This window comes from Triturus cristatus, chromosome 1_2 (assembly GCF_964204655.1).
Source record: "Triturus cristatus chromosome 1_2, aTriCri1.1, whole genome shotgun sequence".
NCBI lineage: Eukaryota > Metazoa > Chordata > Amphibia > Caudata > Salamandridae > Triturus > Triturus cristatus.
Window position 1 is genome coordinate 557,815,025 of NC_140580.1, and position 19,480 is coordinate 557,834,504.

The following is a 19,480-nucleotide window of genomic DNA, read 5'->3' on the forward strand; positions in this document are numbered from 1 at the left end:
GAAGTCAGCCCAGCAATGTGCCAGCCACATGTCCCGCACCATTCACCTCCTTCACAGTCTGGGGTTCTCACTAAATTACCCAAAATCCCATCTTCAACCTGCACACGTACAACAGTACCTAGGTGCAACTATAGACACTGGCGGCCACGGCTCAGCCAAATTTAGTGAGAATCAACAGCATGCAGATGCTGATTTCCAAGTTCAAACCACAACACTCCCTTCCAGCGCGAGTGTTCATGCAGTTGATGGGCATGATGGCCTCCTGCATTTTCATAGTCCCACACGCGAGACTACATATGCGCCCGCTTCAGGAGTGCTTAGCACGTCAGTGGAATCAGGCTCAAGGACAGTTGAAAGACCTAGTGTTGGTGAGCGGTCGGGCATACAACTCTCTGCATTGGTGGAATCCACAATACCTTTGCAAGGGCCGACCGTTCCAAGAGCCTGTTCCACAAATAATACTGACAGCGGACGCGTCTCTCCAGGGATGGGGAGCTCATGTACTCAATTACACAGTGCAGGGACTATGGACTACACAACAAAGGAAGATGCACATCAACATTCTGGAATTGATGGCAATCTTCCCCGCAATGAAAGCGTTCAAAGTACACTTGTGCAACAAAGTCGTGTTGATCCGGACGGACAACATGACCGCCATGTACTACATACAAAAGCAGGGAGGAACACACTCTCCACAGTTGTCTCATCTGGCTCAGAGCATGTGGAAGTGGGCCATTCAGAGGAACATATTCCTCATGGCGGAACACCTCCCAGGCAAGGACAACCAGATGGCGGATCTGCTCAGCAGACACAGCCACCAGATGCACGAGTGGGAGTTACACCCATCAGTACTCCAACCGTACTTCCAGCAATGGGGTCATCCAGAGATAGACCTATTCGCCACAAGCGAAAACGCAAAATGCCAAAGCTTTGCCGCCAGGTTCCCACATCCGCAGTCGCAGGGCAATGCGATATGGATGAACTGGTCCGGCAGATTTGCGTACGCTTTTCCACCAACACCGCTGGTGGCACGCAAACTCAGACAACACTCACTGACACTCGTCCTGGTTGCTCCAACGTGGGCACGCCAGCCGTGGTACACCACCTTTCTCGAACTTTCCGTGGTGCCGCATCAAAGGCTGCGGATCAAACCCGAGCATTTGACGCAGAACCATGGAGAGATTCAGCACCCAGATCCGCAACAGCTGAACCTGGCAATCTGGCTCCTGAAGTCCTAGAGTTTGGCTACCTAAACCTGCCACCTGACTGTATGGACATCATTAAGGAGGCCAGGAGACCCACTACCAGAGCTTGCTATGCAGCCAAATGGAAAAGGTTCGTCATTTATTGCAATAATAATGACATTAACCCGCTAGACGTATCCATCCAAAACATTATTTGTTACCTATTACACCTATACCGATGCAATCTGGCGTACACCTCTATACGTGTCCATTTGACCGCAATATCAGCCTATCTACAAACCAGGCAGCACCTCTCTCTATTCAGAGTGCCTGCCATCAAAGCATTCTTGGAAGGACTCAAACGAGTCATTCCACCTAGCCACCCACCAGCCCCAATGTGGAACCTCAACTTTGTCCTCACACGCCTGATGGGTCCACCCTTTGAACCTCTACACTCACGCGAGATTCAATTCCTTACCTGGAAAGTAGCTTTCCTAGTGACCATAACTTCTTTACGAAGAGTTAGTGAACTCCAGGCACTAACCATCCAAGAGCCATTTATACAGGTTCACGCCAACAGGGTCGTACTACGTACCAACCCCAAATTCATGCCCAAGGTGGTATCGCAGTTCCACATGAATCAAACTATTGAACTGCCGGCTTTCTTTCAAAACCCACAGACTGTCGCAGAACGGGCACTCCATACACTAGATGTAAAAAGGGCCCTCATGTATTATATCGACAGGACCAAACCCTTTAGGAAAACAAAACAACTTTTCGTTGCCTTTGCCCCACACCACAAAGGTAACGCTATCTCCAAAGCAGGTATAGCCAGATGGATCGTTAAATGTATTCAAATTTGCTATCAGAAGGCTAAGCGCACTTTAACGATTCCCCCACGAGCCCACTCAACACGTAAGTTAGGGGCCTCCATGGCTTTCCTAGGAAACATTCCTTTGCATGATATATGTAGAGCAGCCACCTGGTCCACTACACATACATTTACCAAACACTATTGTGTAGATGTGCAATCAAAACAGCAGGCAGCTGTAGGTCAGGCTGTTCTCAAAACTCTTTTTCAGACCGCTGCAGCTGGCACTGGTAGCCGCCGCTAATAAGAGGGCACTGCTATATATTCTATGCACAGATATGAATTCAGCAGCCCACATGCCTCGAACTGAATATGCTACTTACCAGTATGCATCTGTTCTTGGCATGTAGGGCTGCTGACATTCATATCGCCCTCCCTCCTCCCCGGCGCCTGTAGCAGCTGCAGCTCTCAGAATTACTGTAAGCATGGTCATCACTTTCTGTATCTACTCCATCACTGCCACAATGGCGAAAAACAATCTGAGGATGGAGGGGATGCCCATGCGCACTGTAGTCCAGGGGAGGAGTCACCTATCCCAGGATACTTCGAAGACTCTTCCAGGACAACAACGTGCAAACATCCGGACCCAACACTAGGCGGCGATCTATGCACAGATATGAATGTCAGCAGCCCTACATGCCAAGAACAGATGCATACTGGTAAGTAGCATATTCAATTCTGGTAGCTGGTGCATGAAATGCTTCACTTGCACAAAAACAGCAAAATTTGACCGTTTTTTAATTAATTTGTTTATATAGTCTCATTGTTTGTGTCGGCATTCTATACACAGAATTGGATAAAACATTTTTTATGTTTTTGCTGTTGGATGAAAGTATTAGATGTCATGTTCTATCTTTTCCATGGTGCTGCCAGTATAATTTGCCATCAAGCTTTGAATTGCTTTAGCCCCATAGCACTTCCAGAGACCTCTGCTTTTACACTGTTTGTTGTCCTTGTTTTGCACAGATCATCTGTTGAAGGGAGGCTTAGCCAGCCCTTATGCTGCTATGTGACTTGAGTGCCCTGCATTATCCCAGTGACTCTTTCTAACTAGTATGCATTTTTATTGTTACTAAGTAGACTGGTTAATGTGTGTGCAGGGTGCGGAGATGAGAACGTGACTGTGTGGTCGCATGAGTGTGGCATGCCTGTGTGAGTGCAAGGTGAGTGTTCTGCATCTGCAACTGGAGGGCTGTATCTGTTTTGGTGCTGGATAGCAGTTGTCTGTGTAAGTGTATGATGAGTAGCGTGCCTGTTTCAGTGTAAAGTGAGCATTGCCCATTTTTTTAGTACAGGGTGAAAGTATCCATTTGTGAATCCATGGTGAAGAGTGTTTCTCTGAGTTTACAATGAGGTGTGTGTTCCTGTCTGTCTGTCTGTCTGTCTTTCTGTCTGTCTTTCTTTTTTTTCTGTCTGTCTTTCTTTAAGAGATATACCAAGTCTTAAATCCCTCTTGATAGCAAGGGAAGTAACAATTTAATTCCTTCAAGAGTCAAAGAAATCAGCCTTGCTGTAGTAAAGGATACCAGTCCTCAACAGCTCTGGTGTCCCTTGAGCAGTCACAGTAGTTAGAACTCCTCTTACCTCAATCATAAAGTAGCCAGGTTGGAGAAAACATCATGAGATACTTTTAAGTGCATCAGAACATCGCCGATGATGGAAAGCTTTACATTGCACAAAAATGTGTGCACCTTGAACGTAAGAGAAAATTGCTCCATAGATTCCACAGATAACATCAAGCAAACTCTTATCCTGAGCTGACCGGTTCGAGAGGTTACAGCACTTGTGAACAGAAAATATTAGAAAAAGTTCTAAACAGACAGAAGAGAAAAGGTCTGCTGTTACCTGCATCAAGAAGGTCCGAAAGAAGTATTTTGTAGATTTCTAACCGCATATTCCTTGTCTTTTGAATACTTCACGGGGTTTCAGAGTGGATGTGGAAACTTATGAGCAGTGTCAATGTGCACCGACATGGTGCCATGTGGCACCGCTATGACCTTGTTTCGCTCTTGAAATAGCATGTAGAGCCAGTTTGTGCCACTCCTATACACTGAAATCCATTCCTTTCTTTCAGCGCCACTGTGTACCGCTAGTCTTTTTGAGGCCTATTTACCTGAAATGTATTCAATGTGTAAGGGAAATGTCCACTCCCAAAACAGATTTTCAACCTTTTAAGGATTGTCGCAACCAAATGTCTGACCGATCCACATCAGTTTTTTTACGCCAAGTAGGTGAGCTTCAGGAATGCACAAAACTAGAACTTTACCTGCAAATTCAGAGCCGGTTGTAAATAACTAAGCCACAGTTTTTGCATGAGGTCATCTGGCATTTGCATGTCAATCAAGCCATACAACTACTACTTTATTTCCAACAGCCAAAATCTGACTGAACCACACAGTAGACGTCAGAAGGGCAATCCTGTATTACCTGCAGGAAACAAAGACAATCCGGAAAGGAAGCCAATTTTTTATCCCCTTTGACCTGACTATCAATAGTTTGCGAGTCATTAATGGAACTGGTACAAGATTGACTGTCCCAACAGTCCAAAAATGTTACAAGACAGCAGGAGTGATGCTGAAAGAAAAACAAAATACTCTCTCCACAATGGAAAAATAGGAGCAAAGCTCACTGTTGTCCCTATGATGTCCATAAACGTCTACATGTCGACCACATGGTAGCCGTCACAACTTTACTAAGCATTACTGTGGACATACAAGCTAAAGGCAGAAGTGAGGCAAAAATGCTCAGACACCTGTTTGCAAATATAAACTCTTTTCAACCCATCTTCCCTGGGGTAGGTGAATACAGCTTCTGAATCAATACACATCATGTGAATCCAGAAAAGATTCACCCTGCAAACCGAAATGGTTGCTTACATGTACAAGTAGTTTTGCAGCTTGAAGAAATTTCTTGATTCACATGTGGTCTAGCCGCCTTCCTGGAAAAGAACAGGAATTTGCCACCGAGGGAGTTGCGTTAACTTGCAGAGCAAGAGGATGTCAAATCTGCAAGAGGGTTGCCGAAGGGCAATAATCTGAGGGGATTACAGGGTGTATGTCAGACATCATTAAAGAAGAGACATTGCAAAAAATGTTGAATAACTCAATAACCACCAAAATAAGACAGACGATTATGTATACAACCACTAGATGGCGGAGTTATGTACAACAGCTTCAAAACCACTCCTACAGATAAGTAACCATTTCCAAACAAACCCTTTTTCCCCCTCCCAAAACAGAATAGACCTGCTTTTATAGAGGATGAATATGTCCTCTACCCCATCCTCAGATGCTTAGTCTTCATGCTTTGAGATTGAGTGGTGCAAATTGATTTTCATTGCTCATGAAAGCTTTACATCGCTATAGCGAATAGGTATTTGTCTGCTCTTTCCACCTTTATATGCCTGCCTGATAACCTACCTTTCTTTGTTCTGGTAGTTTGTTCTGGTAGTTGTGCGATTCTTGAAAGGCCTGTTATACAGATTCCATCCCACCCCTTCTGTTCATCAGTTGAATTTAAATTTAGTGCTAAAACCTTTCTCATAGTATCCCTGTTTAAGGCAATTTTCAGTTTGACTGCCCCCTCTTAAAACTATGGAAAGTAGGGTCATCGAGTTACAGGCCCCATCAGCCAGCTGTTTTTACCCATTCAAGCTGATCCTTCATACCTGCTCAGTGTTTCTACCACAAATGTTCTTCCTTCCGTATTGTCCAATTCATAACCCTTCTGTCTTTCTCACTTCTCACCCTCGCCAAACCCCGCTTTATTGCAAGAGAAGATGTTAAACGATTTGCCCCTGGCATAGAATGAGTTACTGCATTGACTTTACAAAGGGGTGGGCTGGGTTAATTATCTGTTTTCCTGGGCTTCTGTGGAGCGAAGAAAGGCAAACCCCTACTAATGGTTCATTTCATGTTGGATTACCCTTTGTATTAAGATTGGTTATTTCTTCCCAAAGAGCAACCCTTCGGCTGGCATTCATTTGCACCCCATTAGGCCCATGGCAGCTTCTTCTGTTCCTAACAGGGGTGTCCCAGTATTTAATATTTGCAGGATGGCAGACAAATTGTTTTCATTGCATATCCTTGCCAAACTTTACTGTCTGATAGCTCAGGTACTCCGTGACTGATATTTCGCCAGGACTGTGTTTGATAACTTTCTTGGTTAATTGGCACATTCCAATCCTGGGGGTATTGCTTTGGGTCTCGTAAGACTAGAAATCTGTGGGAAGAAGTATCAACCAGAAGAACAAGTTACTTGCCTTTGTTAATGAGATTTCTAGTGGATACTATATTTTTTACAGACTCCATCCTCCCCTTCTGAGATAGACCTCTTTCTAGTGACATCCAAAGGTTTGCAGTGAGGTTTCTGCTGCTATTGTTTTGGTGAATAAGCTCTCTTGGTCCCTTCCAGCATGCCTCAGTTGGATGCAGAAAAAACTCACAATTGAGCCCAGTGCATCAGACGCCCCTGTATATAATCAGGTGTCCTAACATTCTCTGCAGAGGGAGCCGCAACTAGTCTTGTGGCACCACCTGGTGGAGAGGGATGACCATTGCTGGAGTGAAAAGGTTTCTGGATTCAGTCTGGCTCCTGGAGGCTATTCTTTACGGTGAGAAATATGCAGCACAGTTTAGTATAGACCAGAAATATCATTTCATAAGGATGTTGACCCCTGCGTCCTTTTCAATTATTTTCCTGTGCCCCAACTTCCCTTCTCTAAAGTCTTTGAATACCTTGTCTTCAGCCGATTGACCTATATTTGACCTCATTTCCCACAGGCCGAAACCTATTAACCCACTACAAACATGTTTGTTAGCACTGTACTGCACTGAAATTGGAGTTGTCTAACCTCATGTCTCCAATCCATCAACAATCCATTTTTATACTTTTAGAACATTTCCGTTTGGTGCCCTAAAGATTAAGTCCTTTGCCTTCTACTTTTCTGTCTATAGTACATCTCTCAGTAGTGTCAATTTCTCCTTAGTCTTCTGTATGAGCTCTATGCTACTGATACCCAAATATTCTTCTGCTTTACAACATTTTCCCTGTCCACCGAGATCAAGTTTTTACTATGTCCTAACCATTCAGCACTTGATGGTGTTACTCTCCAAAGCTGAATTCGTCTAAGACACAAATTATCTATTCTCATGCTAAAACTGTACCCACATCTCACACGCAAATTTGATTCTCATCAACTAAAAATCTAGGCATAACATTTAACTCCACTATAAGCCTAGCATCCTATGTAACAATCACAGCTGCTGCCGCCAGAATTCAACTGTTAGCCATCTGCAGAATCTGCCTTTACTGCCCTTCCATACTGCTTAAACCTAGACGTCCACTCTAGTCTTAAGCAGGTTTTCTCAAACTTTTTTCTTCCCCAATGGAGAGGATAATTGATTTGGCCACGCAGGCCCTGGACTTCCTTCCCGTACACACCCTTGCTTTGCATTTATTGTAACCAGGTTGTGGGAGTTATCTGCCGAAAATAAAACCTTCTATAATCTACTTTCAAAACTATGACTAGACCTGCTTCTAACTACCTAACCGCAAACCTATTGCATACTGTCCCTCCTGCAGTCTTTGCTGAGGTAACCATATTCTTCTAGTGATAGCCAAACCTCCTTGTGACCTCAAGGTTCCAGTCTTTAAACTTGCTTGGACCTCAACACTGGACTTCTGACCCCGCTGACCGGCTCTCCAACTCCTCTCTGCCACCTTATACTGCTCTACAAATAAACAGTCACAAATAATGAGAGTTTGACGAATCCTTTTACAATTCTTGTTTGTACACCTCCGTTTGACCCTGCTGCCTTGTCTCTCATAAGCATGTTCCCATGTAAATTCACTTCTTTTGAGACTATTAATCTGTATATCATTAAGCAATGTATGTAATGTCTTGCATTGCCACACACTAACCCCAGTATACCGCCATCCTGTTTGCTGTCCAGCCAACTGCTTATGTTTTTAGCTGTGCACCATAAAATCATTGCTATGTACATTTGTTGCTTAAATGCTTTTGGTGCTGTTCTACTGGTGTATAAATAGGCTCATATAAAAGTGCTGACCGAGAAAACAGTTGGGGGAAGGGGCAAGGTACCTCCTAATAGTTGTTTTCATGTTTGATAGAGATGATCCTACGAGGAACAAACAAAAGATACGAAATAAGGACAAAACATTTCAACTCCCTTCGACCTAGTGTGAGAAAGTGCCATCTTTCTTGCATGGTATGCCCCCACTTTTTGCTGAATTGCTGATTGTACTTTGACCGAGCGTGCCCTGGGCTCCTGCCAATCAGGTGCCCAGGGCCTATGTTACTTCCCTAAAAACTGTGCTGCAACCTAAACTCAAATTGGCAAACCCTGGCCACATGTCGGCCCCTAGTAACTGGTACACTAGGTACCCAGGGCCATGTGACCAGGGAATGCCCCCAAGGGCTGCAGCACTTATTGTGCCACCCTTAGAGGCCCTGTACCCTGACACAAACACATTGCCCTTGCAGGCAGAGTGTCTGGGTATAGAACAAAACAGTCGACATGGCACACATCCCTGTGTTCCATGTCCACAACACACACTGCCCTGGCATACATCAGCCACCCCTCTAGCTGGGTGCCCTATGCCAGTGGTGTGGGTACAGGAGCATGAGCCCTGTGCCCCTACAGTACCCAGGTCCATTCCTGTGCACTGTGTGCAGTGCTGCCATTTAAGAGTATATGGTGCTGGGAGATCGTCAACACAAACTCCACAGCACCATGATGGCTCCACTGAAGACTGAGAAGTTTGGTATCAAACTTCTCAGCACATTAAATCCTGCACTGGCATCAGTGCGGGTTTAATGTACAATGCATGACAGAGGGCATCTTAGAGATGCCCCCTGAACCTAACCCACAATCCACGTCTTGTCTGAGGGGCTGCCTAGGCGCCTCACAGCAGACATGTTGCTGGACCCTGGGTAGAAAGCCATCCGCACTCCTGGGCCTGCAACATTGCTCACCTGGGCGAGGTGCTAGGTCTCCTCCCCCAGGATGGGCAGGGGAAGCTTCAAAGGCATGCCGCCTTTGTGAGATTCTCCAGGCCACTTGCTGTACTCAGCAACTGTCCCCTACCGGTTCTAAACCCCCACTCTGGCGTGAAGACTGGCTGGAAACCCCAAGGAAGGACAGGGGGTGTGCCAGCCTCTGCCAACCCCACCCCTCAGGTGGGGGAGGCAAGGTGAAACACATCTCCAGGCTCTCGCCATCTTGAAGATGGGGAGCCCTGCCCAATCAGGACTAGGCCACTGCCCCTCTCCCACAGGAGAGTGGCAGGATAGGGGGTGTACCCACCCCAGGGCAAGGACCCAGTGGTCCCTGCCCTTTACCTACCTGTAACGCCCCTAAATTTAGTGTTTAGGGGCACCCTGAACCTTCTTTCCTTAGATCCAGATTCCGAAACAGCAAAGAAGATCAAGAAACAAGACCTGCTGTGCAGCTGCTAACCAGAGGAAGACACCAACTGCTTTGGCCCCAGCCTTACCGGCCTGTCGATCCTCGAACCTGCTCCTGCTAAATCCCGGCATCTCCCATGGCCAGCAACCTCATAAACCCCGGAGGACCTGGCTACCTTGTGACTCTGAGCATCTGGGACTCCCACGAGCAGTGGCACTGCTCAAAGCAAGTAACTGACCCCTGGCATCAGCCAGGAACCGCGAACCCTGCACACTCTGCACCCGCAAAGCCTGGCCTGGCCTGTGCTGGAGTGGACGAAGACCCCGAGGACGTCCCACCGACGACTGTGACCCCGAATCCAGCACCCAAGGAACCACCTCGACGCTCCTGACTATGCCTGCAGCCTCAGAACCAGGGACCTCTCCAACCGCGACCAGCCGAGGGTAAGATTTCCCGACACCAAAAGGCACCCCGGCACCCAGCGCCCTGCGGCCCCCTGTGCCCCACTCCTGGGTGCCTACCTATCCTCCAACTACCCAACTTACCTCTCGAAGTGGTGGTCACACCTGAAGAATCTATGTCCCGAGCTTGCAGCCTTTGTTCGTTCTTGAGCTTCTCCATTGAAATCCATTGAGCGCCTGACGGCTCAAAAGCACCCTGCACCCAGCCGCCCGAGAGCCCCTGGCAGTGCAATCTCTACTCCTACCTACTTCCCCATTTTCCCTGAGCAAGTGACCAGGAGCCCAGCTCCCACAGCCGCATGGCCTGCTAGCCAGCAGCCACCAACCAAGGGCGCCCTGCCTCCCATAGGATAACATTGGGCCTTACTCATTCTGCACCCGGCTGCCCCAGTGCCGCTGTGGGTGTAACAACTGTACTGACCCGACCCTGGGAGACCCCTGAGTCTATGCTCAGAACCTCAATTATGCCAGTCAAGTACTTACCCAAAAGCCGATAACACTTTTCTTCCATAGGGCAACATTGACTGGTTTCACTTGGAAATTCTTCTAAGTGTGGAGTTTCTAAACTTTAAAATATTCACCTAAAATCAACCGAGTAACGAAAATACTCACCTGCTATCAGGAGAGATCCCAGTGCTGGATCTTGGTGCCCAGCACTGACACTGAAAATTAATTACAACCATACTTCCGCTAACCCAATTTTCTTCCATAGGAAACCATTGACTGTTTGTCTTTAAAAATCGCACCAATTGTGAAAACATAATTACTGTTTTAGATAGATGTCCCAGTGCTGAACCTAGGAGCCCAGCACCGGATTACAAAAGTAACGAGAACATACTTTACCGGTAACTTGAATATCCTTCCATAGGATAACATTGCCTGACTTTTGCTGAAAAAGTTTCTAAGTGTCGATTTTGCAAACTTACAGATATTCCTTAAAAATCGCCTGTATAACAAAAATACATTCTTTCAACTGTTTACAGGAGGTGCCCCACTGCTGGATCCATGATCCAACACTGAGTTAGAAAAAGTAACTATAACCCCACTTACCTGCTATGTGAATTTCCTCCCATAGGATAACATTGGTGATTTTTGCTGCAAATGTTTCTAAGTGTCAACTTTTAAAATACAATGATATTCCTTCAAAAATCACTACTGTACCCAAAACTCTTTTACTCAACTGTTTACAGGAACTGTCCCAGGACTGAATCTAGGATCCAGTCTTGTGGTAAGAAAAGTAATCCAAAAAGTAATCTATTGCATTTTACTAGAAATTCCCATTGAGCTCAATGTAGAATTGTTTGAAATTGTGTTGCCTATTGCAACAACTGTATCTATTGCATCCAAAGTCTATTGCCTATTGAAGTATTTATCTAAAGCCTCTCAATCTGAGAAAGTATATTTTGATACGTATTGTTGGTTCTAAAATAAAACTACATATTTTTATTCAAAAACCATTGGCCTAGAGTTCAGTTCTTGAGTGTGTGAGACCATTTGCTGACTGAGTGTGTACAACAAATTCTTTACACTGTCCTCTGATACTGCCTTACTGCTTGACCAAGCTACCACTTTAAAGGGTAAGGTTATAGCTAACTTTAGCCTCTGCCAAACCTCTGGGGACTGTGGACTCTGTGCACACTGTACCTATTTGGGAACAGTATATACAGAGACACTTTCCTACACCTAGTCACTGGAGTTCAAACCCTGATTTATTGCAGTTCTTCATTTTGCTCCTGCTGTATCCTGGCAATAATAAAAAGGAATTAATTTGGCTGATTTTCGGGTGCTAAATGTCCCCTATGTAGCTGGGGAGATTTTGCCCCCCCAGCTCCCAGAAAAGTGCTATTATGTCTCAATAGGTTTCTCGTTTTCACCCCTGTGCACTGTACAATCATGCTTGTTCACTGGGGCCTTCTCAAACAAAAGGGTTATAACACCAAAGTGCGGCTCCGAGGTCAAAATGGACACCCAAAATGCATATCTCTTTTTGAGCGTTGACTACTGTCCTCTTGTGTGGCTGAGACTGGCATTGGTGGCAACATTGCACTGTGGAAATGAAGAGTTCTTCTATGAATAAGAACAGACTTTGAAGAATCCTACTTTCAATTAACGAACTATGAAAACACTTTCAGTATTTCTCTTGGTAGAGATAATGCATGGACGGACCGGCATTGAACCTTGACAGCCTTTTGCAATCCTTCTTAATTTTTTATTTAAATGGGCACACCTTCTTACTTTTGCCCGTGCTGTACATTAGGCTTTGGCAAAGCCAATAAGTTCCTCCCTAAGGTGAGGCCTATTGACCTTACCAATGCTTGTTGCACATTGCCTTTCGGGTAAAGATGATCTCTGGCATCTCCTGATAAAATGTCTCCCTAGTATCTGCAACCTGGCTCTTCAATTCCTATGTGTGGGATATTGATGAAGAGTGTATGACCCTCTTTATTTATAAGACAGGATCAGCATGGAGATTGTGTTTTGTTTTAAGCAATGGGTACAGGAATCAATACCTGGGAGATTGCCCACTCTTACTCAGAAATGCTTGCTGTAGCTGAGCTCTGGTGGCTGACCAGCATGGGTGAAATATGCTTTCTTTTCTGACTTGCGAGTGACCACTAGTATTTTCCTGTATCTTCCCATAAATGTCAGTGGTGTGGGAAAGAGATGTGGTCTCCTTCCCTTTGAAATTCAGCCTCTTTTCTCATGTCGGGCACTTCCAGCTCAAACTCCGTTCTGCTAATTTTGAGTTGAAGAGGCTAGCTGAACCAGGCTAACTCATAAAATACAGGAACTACCAGAAGGCGTGCAGAATTGGACATAAAAGGGCACATTCCCTCTTCTGTTTCCCCTTTAGGAAGGACCAGGATCACCTGACCCAGATATTTTCAGACTGGGATCAGTGGGTATGGTACATGAACTTGCTGAGTCTGAACACCCATTCACCCCATAAGTCTCCATCTCACTCCCACCAGAGTCATTCAACTTCGGAGCCAATCCTGCAACCTTTTCCACCAGAATCAGTTTCCAAGGCCGTCTGACACTCCTTAACAGATCTAATAGTTCCATGAGCATGTGCTCCGAGACTTTAAAAAAAAAATGTACCCTTGCCGACTCCCTCTCGGGTGCCTGCGGTCCCCACAAAGCCGAGGGGTGCTCCACTTGGTTTACTGCTGGCGAGATTGCCCTAAACGCTGCCTGGACCCTCTTGAGCCAACTGTGGGGCCGCCTCCGACTACGATCCTGACTCTTCTTCCAGCGCCATAGCCCACACTGGTTCCCGCTGCTACAACTCCGACTTAATTGATGCCAGAAGACCAGGCTCCAATTGTCCTTTCTGATGCCGAGTCAACGCTGGTCTGACCTTGACTGAGGCAGTTACTAGATCTGCCAAGTACTGAAGTACTGCATTCCCTGTTCTTGATGGATTTGGACAATGAATATGATGCTTTTGATGAGTTTGGCCAATATATCACAAGGAGAATTGGTATGATGACCTGCAGGAGGCGAGGGGCCTTTATAACTCCTGTGAGTACGGGCTGCTCTCACCCTCTGGCGTTGGACCTGCAGGATGACTATTTCCATATACCAGTCCTGCAGGTCCAATGACGCTACTGCTTTTCTGCACAGGAGCATTTTCAGTTTGCTATGCTCCCCTTTGGTCTCACCAGTGCCCTTTAGGTGTTTACAAAAGTGTTGGCAGTTTTAGCAGCACGCTGAAGGTCAGGAGGGCGAGTCTTTCTCTAGCTTGCCAATCGGCTAGTCAAGGTGGGCTTGCCTCAGACAATCCTCAACCATCCCCAGACTACGGCAAACCTACTGCCTTTTTTGGGGTTCACCATCCACATGCCCAAGTCACTCATGTCTCCTCCTCGGGTGCCCCCTTTCCTCAGAGCCATTCTGGACATGTCTCGGTTCTGTGCCCTTACCCCCAGTAATAGTCCAGAACATTCAGGTGACGATCCTGCTCTTTTACCCTCCTTTCTAGACTTGAGAGAGGTCTACTCTGAGGCTGCTGGGATTGATTGTATGCTGCTCTTCAAGCACGCCAGGTGACACCTGCTTGCTCTGCAGTAGGATCTGGTGTCTCTGTGATCTCAGTATCAGGGTGACCTTTCCGACCACCTGGGATTTTGAAGGAGTCTGCAAAAGATTTACACTGGTGATTAATGGGCCTTGATAGGATCAGCGGCAGACACATCTCTCTTCCCCACCCAGAGCTGATAGTGGTGACTCATGCATTCCTTCTTGGTTGCGGTCGCCATCTGAAAGAGTTGGAGATGAAAGGGCTCTGGCCGTAGGTGGAGTCCCGGCTCAATATCACCCTTATGGAGCTGAGGGCCATCTGCTTGGCATCGAAAGCCTGCCTTCCATCCATCAAGAGGAGGCTGTTGCAGGTGCTCACGGACAATACCACTGCCAAGTGGTACAGCAACAAGCAGGATAGGGTGCAATCACTGACCCTGTGTGAGGAAGCCTCTTGAAATTACTGGACCATTAAGGAATTTCCCTTGCAGGAGCGTTGAATGCCAGGGTGGACAAACTCAGCCCTCCACGCTTACTGAGTCAGAGTGCCAGTTGCACCCTGAGGAGCGCAAGGTCTCTTCCACAAATGGGGAGAACCTTGGCTCGATCTGTTCTCGCGCAGTGTCAACACTTTTGCCTGTTGGAGTTTCCAAGGCATCTCTTGTTTGGAGACATTATTTCACATCGATTGGAACTCGGGACTACTGTATGCCTTTCCGCTGATACCACTACTGCCGCAAGTTCTCAAGAAGATCAGGAACAAGCAGGCATATGTCATCTTAGTGGCCCTGTACTGGGCATGGAGAGTATGGTATCCAGAAGTCCCTGGCTTGAGCATCTGTTCTCTGACCAGGCTGCTCTTCCGGGAGGACCTGCTGTTGCAGCATCAGGACTGGGTTCTGCACTGGGCCTTCACAATCTTCAGGTTCATGCTTGGTGATTCAACAGCAAAAGCTGAACACCTTCCACCTTCCTACAGCCAGGTGTCCTACGACAAAAACTGCATATGCCTGTCGTTGGGACAACGTGTTGCTCTGGGCACAGCAAATGGTTACCTTTCGGTTTCTTTAGCTTTTTTGAGGTTGCAGGATCAGCCATCTTTGTTTCAGTCATATGTGGGTTTTTTTTTTTTTTTTTTAAAGGTTTACAATATTTTGGTCCTCCTTCACCTTTTTTCACGCCACAGTGGAACCTCAACTTGATCCTTACGTTTCTGAAGTGCACTTCCTTCAGCTGCTTCACAGTTGCTCGTAGTGGCTTCTCACCATCAAGACTGGTCCTTATCGGAACGCAGACATCCTATAATGCTATAAACAAATGTACAGGTTGAAATATGGTTCAGTATAATGACCTACATGTTACTGCTGCCTGGCCTCTGGGATGTGGGCTCACAAGCTGTGTACGGACGCCTCATGGCCAAGTAAGGAAACGGCACTGGCATTTGCGGTGCAGGATCATTATGTATCCTATTGTTCTGCAATAAAAACGGTTTTTCCAAAAAAAAAGACTGTTCCTTATCACCATAACATCAGCGTGCTGTATGAGCAAGATTCACGCGCTCTGTGTCCACTTGCCGTACAACACCTTCTTCCTTGACAAGCTAGTTATGCTGTTAAGGGCATCTTTTCTGCCTACAGTTGTGACACCGTTCCACGTCAGTGAGAACATCATTGCTCACATTCTGTACTCCACCATACCCCTTTAAGGAAGAGGATAGACTCCATTGTTTGAACCCCAAAAGAGCGCTGAACCTTTACATAAAACATACCAAAGAAATCATCTTTGTTGGGTTCTCTGCAGCGAAAAACGGCAAGGCTGTACAGAAGAGAACAATCTCTTACTGGATCCTCCTCTGCATCAGGATCTGCAACGCACTGGCTTAAAAGCAGCTTCCGTAAGGACTTCATGCTCATTCTACCAGAGCCAAAACTGCTACCCCTGCTTGGCACATAGTCCCTGTCCTGGACATTTGCCAAGCAGCTATGTGGGCGTCCATAGGTTCATGAAGCACTATAATCTGGAAAGCCCGGTTCTTTAAAAGGGAAATTTTGCCTGCTTTGTCCTGCATTACTTTCTGGTTTGAATCCATCCACGGACCTACCTCCAAATAGGTATAGCTTTGGTATCTATTCAGAAGATGAGGAATCTGCTTCTTGAAGTCTCTGTCAGAAGAACAAGTAACTTACCTTCAGTAAAGCTCTTTCTGGTAGAGACTTCCATCTATCTGCCGATTCCTCACTGATCCGCCCCGTTCTGTGGTTTGACTCAATCCAATTATAAGATTCCAATCTTCACACTGGTTGTACCACTTTGCTTTTGAGGCTGTGTCTGGGGCATGGACCTTCTCAAAAACATCCGACATCAGCGTGGAGGAGTGGTGCCTATATAAGCTCCGCACGTCATTTCTGGAGTCAGTGCTGATCTGCATGGCCCCACTTACTGTCACGCAGAAATACTGCTGAAAAATTTACAGATCCAGTCTAACACCTGGAGAATATTCAAAGTGGGGGGGGAATCAGTAGCTATGTAGAGTCCCTACCAGGAAGAACGTTACAGAAGGTAAGTAACTTATTGTTCGAGGCATGTGCTGTAGATACACATGCTTTGCATACTCCTGCCATCTAGTGTTGGGTCCAGATGTTTGCAAGTTGTTTATCTTCGAAGAAGTCTTTCATAGTCACGAGGTAAGGGGACTCCTCCTTTCGGTGATAGTGCGCATGGGCAACGACTCCATTGTTGGATTGTTGTTTGCCATCGGGTTCTGACGGGTATTGCTGCACTCCGGAGTCGGAGCCTGTTGTGGTTGAGGCTGAGTCGGCGCTGGAGGCTTACCTCCCCGGCTCCAACGCCATCCCCTTCTTCGGAAGAAGGGCTCGTCGTGGTGGATGTGGACTCAGCGCCGGATGAAGCCGACTTGGTGCCGGATGGAGCAGAGTCGGCGCCAGAGGAGGCAGGGTCGGCGCCGACCGGAGTCATTTTTGGCGCTGCATCGGCCTTGGGTTGTAGACTCTTCTCCGGAAGCTTCTGGGGAGAGTTAGTCATTGGCTTCACGTTCGGCTACCCCGGATCTAGCCTTGCCTGTGCCCCCCCCTTAGAATTTGTGGACTTGGCAGGATCCCCCCCTTCTCAGGAGCCCCATCAGGACCCCCATTCGTCAATGGGGCTTCCTTCCTTTGGGCATTGGTTTCACCCTCAGTCTATTGGTAGACTTAGTTTACAGCCCTCGCCTACAGATGAGTTGTTGTCCCCTCCTCGGAGGGCTACCGAGGCCGGAGCGGCGTTTCTTAGAGTAGTCTCCTTAGCCACTTGTGTTCTAAACATGCAGCCCCCTTCGGTCCCCTTGCCTATGGACCCTCTGCTTAGTGTCCTTCACCGTGGGTAGGGGAATGTGGAGCCGCTTCTGCCCTTTGAAGCTTCTCTTTATGACGCCCTTTTGGGCACCTGGGCTAGGCTGGCTTCTGGTGATCCGGTAGCTCGTTCTGTCTTGCACAGCCATTGAACTGCTCCACGTGATCCAGTTTGCTTATTTATTCACCCAGACGTGCAGGGGTTTGTTTTGCAAACTGCCTTCCCTTCCTTGTCTCAGTTAATGCTTCCTTCCTCTAGGGAGTCCAAATGGCTTGAGTCATGGGGCCGTAACATCTATGCCTCCATTAGTGCTGCCCTTCGTTCACTAAATACAGTGTGTGTCTTAGCTCTGGTGACCTCTGCATTGTGGGACTCTGTAGAGTCTCTTTTTTCGGACGCCTCTGAAGGCGCACGTGTTGACCTCCATCTTCTTCGTGATGGCCGTGACTTTGCTGAATTCACGATCCGCTCGGCCTTGGATACTGCCGATTCCTTAGGCCGAGCTATGGCTGGTTCGGTTGCCTTGCAGTGCCATGCTTGGTTGCGGGATAGCGTCTTTCCGGAGAATATCCGGGAGCGACTTGTTGATCTACCCTTTGATGGGGTTTTATTGTTTGATGCCCATGCCGAATCGGCTGTTCGGTGTCTCCTTGCCGGCTTTTGCCCTCCGCCTTAAGCCTATATTTCCCAGGTCGTCTTTATGCATGTTCTGGGGTGGTTACCCTTTCATTTAGCATCCTTTCGATGCTCTATGCCTTTTGAGCTGGCAATAAGGCTACTGTGGCAGTGTTCCACAGGTTGTTGTTTCAGTCCTCTGACTGGTTTGCCCTAAGAGGTGTTCCCCATTGTTTGGGGTGTCCATACTCCAAGTGGGGTACTTGTATGCTATTACATAGCTCTGCTTTATGTTATGTGGGCCTAGAGATCGTTTGGGCTCTATGCGTCCCCTGGTGCTCTTATCTTGACGTTGTACGGTGTTCGATATTGTGACTTGGAGCAATCGTCTATACGTCATGGGTTGTCTTGCTTATATGCGTCGTTCTCCTCCTTGGGAGATTTTCATTGTGTTTTTCAAACTTAGAATGCGGATTCCACCTGTCATTAATGCACTTTTTTTAGTGGGTGGGCACTTGGCTTGTTTCTTGTTTTCGCCTGTCCTTCTAGGACATTTTTCAGTTTCTACCTCTTGCCCTTTGGTTCCTGGCGATGGCTTCGCCGGCCTTCCTTCCATGGGCTAGCCTGGTAGGCTCTGGTATGGTTGCATCGCTTCATGTTTTTCCCCAACCTTTGGTTGGTGTCCACATAGTGCGCCATTTATAGGAAAAGGTTTCCGGATCCAATATGATGTTTTGGGGAATTCAGAAGGTGAGGAAACAGCAGAGTTTCAACAAGAAAGCATTACTGAAGGTAAGTAACTTGTTCATCTCATCTGAATGTAAGTTTGATCTGCAGTTGTTACTCTAAGGTGTCCTATTGAATGTAAAACAAAAGTAAATTGCCTTGCTTTGATCTTTGCTCAAACAATAAAGCTTTTATTCTCTCAAGTCTGTAAAGGCGTTATTTGAGCCACTTCACTATATGATTTTTATGCCAATTAGTGTTTCAAATCAATTTATATTTTTTGTTTTATTGGATCATGCTTAACATAGTTGCATTATGTCTCTTTAGTTTTGGTTGCATACAAAACTTCAATACTAACTATAAAGTATAGACTTATGTACACTGTTTGTGTGGAACGTACTCCAGTGTGAGAATGCTGCGTACATTGTGAACTGGAAACCATACTAACTAAACTCAATAATGTGTGCCTATTGTAGGCCTCTGTGTACAAAATCTGCAGAGAAATGTATGATGATGCAATGGAAGACTTGCCTTTTGAAAGCCAGCCTGATCTGATTGGTGATCGGTAAGTAATTTTATCTGACTTTTCTAAGACCTTCTATACTCCATGAATGAGGAGTAAACCTAATGTGCCTACACAGTTTTATGGTGTGAAATGACTATTTTACTTCAATGCTTTCAATCAGATTTCGTAAGCTTGTACTTAACTAAGGCTGGATCATTTTAACAGTCGCTTTATCTGCTAATGAACTCCTCCGTGTTTATTTGTAAACTCCCATTTTGCCACCTTTTCTCTGACTTTTGTAAGTGTCTCTTTTGTGG

The 19,480-nt window shown here is 46.4% G+C and overlaps 1 protein-coding gene across 2 annotated transcripts in view; it reads left to right on the forward strand.

The window, feature by feature from the left end:
- The window catches only part of OGA (O-GlcNAcase), a 476,162-nt gene that overhangs the window by 249,792 nt on the left and 206,890 nt on the right, over window positions 1–19,480 (forward strand). For both annotated transcript variants that reach the window (XM_085606452.1, XM_085606453.1), the window contains one exon: window positions 19,135–19,223. In XM_085606452.1, the coding sequence (XP_085462578.1) occupies window positions 19,135–19,223 (89 nt within the window). The remainder of the gene's footprint in view (window positions 1–19,134; window positions 19,224–19,480) is intronic.